The 8825-nt window shown below is 37.0% G+C and overlaps 1 protein-coding gene across 5 annotated transcripts in view; it reads left to right on the forward strand.

The window, feature by feature from the left end:
* TNS3 (tensin 3) overlaps positions 1-6978 on the forward strand; it is a 155105-nt gene extending 148127 nt beyond the window's left edge. For all 5 annotated transcript variants that reach the window (XM_083856218.1, XM_083856219.1, XM_083856215.1 and 2 more), the window contains 4 exons: positions 3740-3908; positions 4880-4948; positions 5087-5113; positions 6081-6978. In XM_083856218.1, coding sequence (XP_083712344.1) covers positions 3740-3908; positions 4880-4948; positions 5087-5113; positions 6081-6225 — 410 coding nt within the window. In that variant the 3' untranslated portion in view covers positions 6226-6978. The remainder of the gene's footprint in view (positions 1-3739; positions 3909-4879; positions 4949-5086; positions 5114-6080) is intronic.
* The last annotated feature ends 1847 nt before the right edge of the window (positions 6979-8825 follow it).

The following is an 8825-nucleotide window of genomic DNA, read 5'->3' on the forward strand; positions in this document are numbered from 1 at the left end:
GTTCAAGAGCTACGTGTGAGGTCTGCAAAAGCCACCTAAGGAAGGTGTTCAGTTAGGGTTAAGTTCTTATCAAGGGGTTAACAATACCACTACAAAATGCTTACTGTTGCATCAACCTGAAAAAAAAAAATTAAAGAAAAGTTCTCTGTACTTCACTCGGTGCTGCATATTATTAGGAAATGTCATGTGTCTTTTTCACTGGATGCTTTTATGGATTCTTGTGTATAGCGCAGCACCCATTCTGGCAAGTTGAATTGTGTTACTGCAAGCTTATTTGATGTGACAGAAGAACCATGACCAGAGTATCTCCAAATGATGTGATGCTATGCACTGTTACCATCTCTATGGCTCCCAAACTGGGGTGTTTGAAACAGCTGGGTAGAAGTGTGTTCTGCTTCTTGTCTGCTTTGTTAGTGTCCACAGAGCTAATTGAACAGCCTGTCTGAAAAAGTGTGGTGGCATCCTAACTCACCATATATTGGACAAGGCTCTAAGTACTCCAGAATAATCTTAAAGTTGTCCTTAGTAGAAATCCAGCCCACTGTGTTATTCTGCTGTACAGTGGGCTTGTCCACGAGATCCTGCCCATGTTCTCCCATGGTCCTTGATTTTCAGGTTGCTGTGCATTCTCCCCAAAAGCCACCCAATTAGTGCCATTAGAGCACAGGAATACGCTACATTTGCCACTTTCTTGTGAGTTTAGCCTACCACTGGATCCACAAGTGAGTGTTGTGGCAAGGCATGCATTTCTAACAACGCTGCCTCATTACCCCTCATGCATTTTAGAGCACTTCTGAAGGGGCAGTTGTCAAGCTGGCCAGCTCTGGAGATAGTGTTTCTCCTTGCTTGTGCAGCAATCTGCTTTGACTTTAAAATTTGAAGCACCACTTCGAGTGCTGTAATTGAGCAGACATGCATAGCTGGGGCAATGGCAAACCTTTGTGAGGCTGTGCTGTGAGTGAGTAAATGTTGGCTCACTAGTTGGTGTTTGTTGTGGCCAACAGGGAAAAAAATCTTTTTGTAGATTAAAAAAAGTTAATTTTTGTAGAACTTTACTTCTTAGAAAAGCCATCAAAAGGAGCATATATTGTCTTCCAAGAAATACTGGTTTCTCCTTCCTCAGACAATGCTTTTCAAAAAAAAAGAAATAATGTTTTCTTTAGCTGGGGTAGTAGTCAGATAAGTCTTTATGGGAGCTTTCATATCATGGATCATTTAGGGTATTTAGTACATTTGGTTTTAACCTGTTTTGTTGTTTTTGTTGTTTTTAAACAAAGATTTGGAACCCGAATATATAAATTAGCTATGAGAGGTTCTCAGAGGGTTTTTTTTGCCTTGATACATTAGGGGTCCCTTTCCAGTCACAGAGGCATTCAAGTTGTGGAGTTCTACACTGAAGTGCAAACTCAAAACATGTAAATTGAGTATTTTCAAAGAAACTTTGAAGTAGATACACTTTCTCCCTGTCCTTCTATACCCACACTTCTCTCACTCCACATGCAAAAAATTATGTACTTTCCTAGAATGATTATTTTTTATAGTTGCCTGGAAAACCTAATGAGCATTTCCGGGTTCTAAGTGCCGACCTGACTAGAAATCCTTTACTTCTTAGACACTGACAATAGAAGACTAGAAACCATACAGGTAAGAGGCTTTTCCATAGAATACACCTTGCTTTCTCTTCAGCACCAAAGTTTTCTGCCCGAATAAATTGCAGTTCTTAATTTCTCTTAATACCAATCAAGTCAAGAAACTAAGCATTCTGAACAAAGGACATTCCCAGTCTATAAGCAGCATTGTTAAGCTGTTGCTGGTGGCACAGATGTGCTCCAGAATGTCACCTCTGAGAGACAAGAGCAGCAACATTGCAGGTCAGCTGCACTGAACAAAACAAACTGAACTTCCTTTTGTTCTAGCTTGGAGTATGGTTTCTCTGGGATTACTGTTCTCGATGCTTTATTAGATCATGCTGATGTTCTTAAATGAGAAATCTTTCAGTGTTTCTCATCACCTTTCCTCTCCTTTTTAAGCTGACATTTTCACTTTGCAACACTTTCGTACAAGTTTCCATTTATTATTTTCTGTGCTACAGAAGCAAAGGAATCTACTGTATTGGATAACTTCTGTTTGAACTATCACTTTGAGGGCAATCTAGATAAAATGTTTGGAAATTTCATTTAGAAACAAAACCTCAGTCTGTTGACAGCAATGCACTGTGTGGCAGAAGAGGAAGGGACTCTGATGTGTGTGGCTGTGAAAGAAGGGAAGCTTCCTGTTCTGGGAAAAGACCCACAGAATAGTGAGGAACTTTAGATCTGTACCAAACATACACAGTAATGAGAGAAGAAGAAGAGAGCTTATGGTTTGGAATGTTCATTACAGTTTTACTCGTCATCTTAAGTCCCTCTGTGCATGAATTGTAATTGATTCAAGCAAAAGTTACTGAAACTTTCACAGCAGTGCACAAATACATTTTTTATATTTTACTCTTGCGAATCAATTTATTGAAATCTCAGGATCCCTTCTTTCACTGATGGACTCCAGAGTTTGAAGTTACTGGGCTGATCATGATGCTGGAATCGAACTTGGGCTTATGCAGTTTTTAACTGTATGATTACTTGGTTGTTTTGAAAGTGCCAGTGTCTAGCTCTATAATTTATGTAGATAGTCGTAGGAGAAATCTTTAGACAGATTACAGAATAGCTAAATAAAAAGAGAAACTGTTAGATGTAATTTAATCTTTGCTTTCATAGTAATGTTGGCAAGCCAAACAAAACTGCTGAACAAATGAAATGTAACCATGGTAATTTGTATGTGTCAACTGACACAGTTGTAAATTTTGTCCTGGATACCTACACAAGTGTTTTTACCAATCACAGAATCTCTTGTGCTAGTGTTCAGCTATGGATGTGCATAATCATTCTTGCTTGTTCTTAATTTGTTTGTATATTTGACTTTGTACCACAGTCCCATAGTAAGCATGTGAATAATTCTGTTAATTCTATATAATAGTTCATACTTTAGATGGCACTGTACTATGTAGTATTATACAGTAGTACAGTACTACTATATAATGCTATATAATGTTAATATATATTTTTGCTAGTGCTCACTGCAGATTTGATATGAAACCATGTAAAAAAAGTAACTTTGGTAGCCTTAGAAACCAGTGGACATCTGTTTTATAGAGATATTTCAAAAGTTGCTAATATTTCTAGAAGAGGAATAGTTCTTTTAGAAGTAAGTGCATGCTGAAATAAAGAAAAGGTCTAAAAATATATGTCAGTAATTTTTATCAATGTGGAAATTGTTTTACTAGCCATGAAATTATTAAATATGCAGAATACTATGGAATGAATGAGAAATGAGCTTTGAAATAACCCTCAGTTCTTTTTGCTGTGAAAACATTCTTGTCTTGCCAATCAATTGAATGGTTTCCTTTGAATATAGTTTAAATATTTGAAACTGTAGAATGTATGAATGTATGCTGCAAATGTGCATTTTCTTACTGGTTGATGTATTTGAACTTAAAAGCAAAATATCCCCATTCTTTCAGGAATGCCTTTGCTCCAGTACTACCTACAAGTGTACTCTCGTGCTGTCTTGTATTTATTTAAATTTCAGGATATCTGTGGGTAATAGAGAAGTACAGTCATTGGCTTTGATGTAAAAGTATTAAAACCAAAGGGAGAGCAAAAGGCCTATGACCTCTCAAAATCTTTCCCCTCTTTCATTACAGCTTGTAATGTTTGGTACCTGAATTCAGTGGAGATGGAGTCCCTCACAGGCTGCCAGGCAGTACAGAAAGCCTTGAGCCTGACACTGATGCAAGATCCTTCTCCTGTCTCAACTGTTGTCCATTTCAAGGTGTCTGCTCAGGGAATCACACTGACAGATAATCAAAGAAAGTAAGCAAAAGAAGGATGGCAAGACAGTATCGGGCCCTGTCCCCCTCAGGTGTTGGCCACTGTTGATTTGATGTTCCTATTTACATTTTGCAATATCTGTTTCAGAGGAAACTAGGATTGTGGGAATGATGGTGACTGTGTAAAGTGGCTGCAGTACAGAGAAATACATTTTTTAAGCTGTGGACTTTATTTCCATATGGCATATTCTACCTTTGGAAGGTCACTTTGATATGACATTTTTTATTGTTATTTCTTATAAAAAGGGAAAGTAATGGCTTTGCTGACATTTGATATTGAACCTATACAGTGAAATTATTTATCTTCATGATGTCTTTCACCAGTATCACTGAACAGAGCCAATTTAAGTAGAAGATGTGTCTCTCCAGGACCTGAAACAGTGTTTTGGATAGCCTGTAAAAACCTGTGATAAAAAGTTAATTTATATTAACCTTTTTCTAAATGCTAGTTAGGTTACCACAAACTCTTTCAATTAGAAAAATTACAATAACAAAGGAAGGACAACAGAAATTCATTATAGGTTAAAAAAAGAAGTGCCAGACTTCTTAATTCTATTGGGTTTGCAATCATTTGTAGCAGGTCACAGAACCTTTACCTTAGTTGTAGTGCCTGGGAGTGTGTATATTTTGAAACGTAATACGATCAAATTATTCACAAGTTCCACAAAGTTGTCTGTCCAGCTAAAGTAGTATCTAAAAAATACATTTCATACTCCTAGCTCTTAGCTTGAGAATCAGTTTTCTTATAGTTTGAAAACTTGATGTTAGTGTTTTAAACACATATTTATTGGAATGGAGCAGTTGAGGTGGCCTTCAAAGTAACTCAGAAATAGCAAAAGATATTGTCTGTATTAAATTAAAATTAAATATAATTTATTTCTCAGATTAGTTTATTGCTTAGAATTCTAAGCATCTTTGCTGTTTCTGAAATTTCTTTTATTTCTTCCTGTCCAGACTCTTTTTTCGGCGACATTATTCAGTCAACACTGTTATTTTCTGTGCTTTGGATCCACAGGACAGAAAGTAAGTATGACAAACAGTATTTTTAATGTGTTATTTGTATTGTTCTACCAAAAACCCCAAACAAACAAACCAAAATTAACATAGGTTTAATTTTTATTTCTCCATTCTGTGTTTTTTACTGCTTTCTTAATGGACAAGGTGGACGAAAGATGGCCTTTCTGCAAAGTAAGTGGAGTCTTTTCTAACTGCATTGTTTAAGAATATCATTAAAGTGCTCAGTTTCTTGGTGTTCTAAATTACTTTTGTCTGAGATGTGGAAGGGAAAGCCATTGTTTAGAGACAGAACTCTCAGCCCTCTGTAATTAGACATTAGTTACTTTATCTACACCTCTGCAAGCTGGGGCCTAATTACGTGATGGGTGGTGGTGGGATGTCTGGAGCCAGAGCTAGCATGGTTTATTTAGATTGCAGGTCTGTGATTTGACTGGTTTCAGACATTAGAGATATTTGTCTCTCAGTTTTGTGTACTGCCTGTCCAGCACAACTTAACATAAACTTCTCTCACTTAGACTGATAGCTTTAAAAAAATCCCTCTCCTAGTACATAGATGAAAACACTCCTAGTAATATTAGTATTAGCATAAATACATGATTAGTATAATACATGATTACCTCTGGATTGCAAAGTGTTTTCTATTGAAGGCAAATGTTGTCACCCTTTAATGAAAAGAAATAACTTAAACAGAGAGGGTCAGCACTTGTTTCTGGAAAGGAATAGAAATAGATGGCTTAAATCCTTTTCCGATACTCTGTCCACCAAGATATGTGGCCCTCAAAACCCTCTCTTTGGGCAATCCCTGACACAGCATACCACATGCCCCCCCAAACTAGGTAAGAAAACAGCAGTATCAAATCAGATTAAATATATCTCCAGGGTCAGCAGCATGTCTGACAGCAAACAGTACAGGATTCCATATGGACAGAGTAGAAGGAAAGGGACAGTCTCTCTGATTCTCTCCTGAGCTGGCTGGTCCATCTGGACCACTGTGTTTTGCACTCACATGGAACCTTGTCCATCAGAACAGAGAAGTCTGCTATATGTGCTTGGTTTCTGCCCCATCTTTTCTGTTTTATGAAGTGAGGCAATGCCTATCTGTCAGTTCTCTGACATACTGTGATTGCTGCCCTTGCAGAGTGTTTGGGTTCATTGCCAGGAAGCAAGGCAGTGCCACAGACAACGTATGCCACCTCTTTGCAGAGCATGATCCAGAACAACCTGCCAGTGCCATTGTAAACTTTGTATCAAAAGTCATGATTGGATCCCAGAAGAAGATCTGATGCCTTTTCATCCTTCAATCAGAGCTCTTCGCTGACTTCACCGAAGGAAATCACTATGAGAGGGAGAAACGCTTTTCCGTTCAGCAGAAATGTCTGAATATTGTCATTCCTAATAAGAAAAGCAGAGGATGATCTGTCTGTTGTGTTCGTGAGAGCTCAGGGGTTTATTTCACAGTGCCTCACAAAGCATTATTTCTTCGTTTTTGTATCAGAGGACAAAACAAAAGAAGATGGGTGCCACCCAAAACCACGTAGCCTTACCGGAATGAAGCATAAATGAAGAGCTTTCCTTCTGATGGGTTTCTAATATATCTTCATAAACTGTTTCTCATAATTTATTTAAGCAGAAATACTTACTAGATTGCGCTGCTTTTTTTGTTCAGAAAGTGTTATGTAAAACCTCCACAAAGGCACTTGCCAGGGTTGTATCAATGGTAGTTATAGGCCTTTCAAACATGCTTTTAGGAGACTGATCATCTGAGGTAAACTATTTGCTCTTCCCTATGTCTTTGTGATTCATGATGAGAACTGAATGGAGACAGGGCAAGATGTATGTCAAGAGGTTTGTGCAAGTGTTTTCTGGTAAGAAAGGAGTGGCAATGTGGAATATTCAGGAAGATTGCTCTATGTTTAGTGTCAAGAAGGCTGAGCTGTTTTAGTTTGAAAATTTTTCAATAGAGCAGAAGTGGCAGAACAAAAAAAAAGTGTGAAAATCTGTTCTATAATTCTGGGTTTTTTGTATTTTTTTAAAAACAGAACAGGGAAGATTAAGCTTTTTAGTAATTAGAGGATAAAAATGAGGGAAAAGCAAAGAGGATGCATTTTTACTTGTGACAGGTTATTTATAGTGGATCTCAGATCTTGGTATGTCATAGAGATAATTCTTAAACTAGACCATTGTTGAGCTTTACCTCTAGCACTATTTTGTGTAAGTTAATGTGTGTGTAGCCCGTGCCTTGCTAGAGACAATAGTCTGGTATTTTGTTTTTTTCTCTTACAGTGACAAGACATGTCCCATTTTCTGCCTCTGCAATCCTTTTTTTTCCCTACATAGTATGTAATTGTATTTATGGATTCTTTTACCCCATTATTTTGCTGGAGTTTTGAGGACTTTTTTTTTTTTAGGAACTATATTTGATTTGTTATTCCTTAAGTTAGGGAATCTGAAAGTGAATGGGATTTATTTTGTTACTTTGTCCCACTTCTTGAGAGCATTTATGTCATGATTTCTACATCCATCACACTTGTACTTATCTCTCTATCTTTCTTAACACATTGATATTTGAAATGCATAAGAAAGTGCTATTTAGCTTTACAGAAGAGTGATGCAGTAGGTTACAGTGGAAGTCTGCACAAGGAGATTAAGGCACTGAGATCTCCTGTGTAGTTCCCTGTGTGCACTCAAAAAGAGCACTACTAGACCCCTGTGTGAAAACTGATGGTCATAATGCAACTTCAGTGTGGCAAGTGCTGAAAAATGCATTGCTTCTATTTCTTTTGTGTGTTGTTGTCAACATTACATTAATAACTTGAGGAATAAAATAACATTCTATATTTGCCACTTAACATTCTATATGAGCCACTTTATCCACTTGTAGATTTTAATCCTTTTATTCACCAAATTGAACAATGTTTGTCCTGTATAAAATACGGGGTTTTAACAGCTCTCTTCGTATTTCCTGAAGTATTAGGATCATGTCAAACCTTACTCAGTGGCCATAGCTGAAGTGTTACCAAATTATTTGTGTAACTACCAATTTTGTATAAACAACTTTATGCTTTTTAAAAGGAAGATGGTGAGGAAGAGAGAGAGAGAAGAAATATCTGAAGTTTAATGTATTTGGACCAGAAAGTGGTTTATTACTAGCAGTGGGCATTGGGCATCTGTAGAAGGGTGAAGCAATCCAAAGTGCAGAATTCAATAGCTACCATTGAAGCAACAAAGGCAAGTATCTCTGATTAGTAACATCTAATTATGTTCTTTTGGCACAGAGGTATATTACTTAAATATGTACCATGTATTACTTAAATATGGTGTTTATGTACCATCCAAAAAAAAAAAAAAAGAATGCAGTTGTTACTTCTAGGAGCTTTTCTCCTTTCATAAAATGTGGGAACAAGTTTTAAGATTCTTTTTGGTATACAAAGATTCCAGTTGCCTAATCTCATTACCCTGTTGGAGCCCAGAGAATTTCTTCAGCTGACATTTCAAGTAGATTTAAGTCTCAATTAGATTTTCATCTGATGTGTTGTAAGCATTGAAATGAGGAGGATTTTTTTACTATATTTTTTCACTTTTGTAGATAGTAAATTTTAGTGTGTCTTCTTAGACACTAAGTGTTGGCCTTTGGGCTGAAAATAAAATGTCCTTTTTTTCCTGTGTATTGTCATTTCCATTCAGGACCTTATTTTTTATTCCTTGTGCTTTCTCAAGGTCTGCTGAATTTGCAGGCATGAGGGATTGCATGCTGACACTCCTGGTGGTGTTTTCTGGGAGTTCAGCTCTACTTACTAAGTGGGAAAAAAGAAGTTACCCTCTTTCTAAGGGAGATTTTCTGTCTTACATTCCTTTGGATGGTATATTGCTATGTGCATTTGCT

The sequence above is a fragment of the Zosterops lateralis genome (genome assembly GCF_965231275.1).
Source record: "Zosterops lateralis genome assembly, chromosome: 1".
Lineage (NCBI taxonomy): Eukaryota > Metazoa > Chordata > Aves > Passeriformes > Zosteropidae > Zosterops > Zosterops lateralis.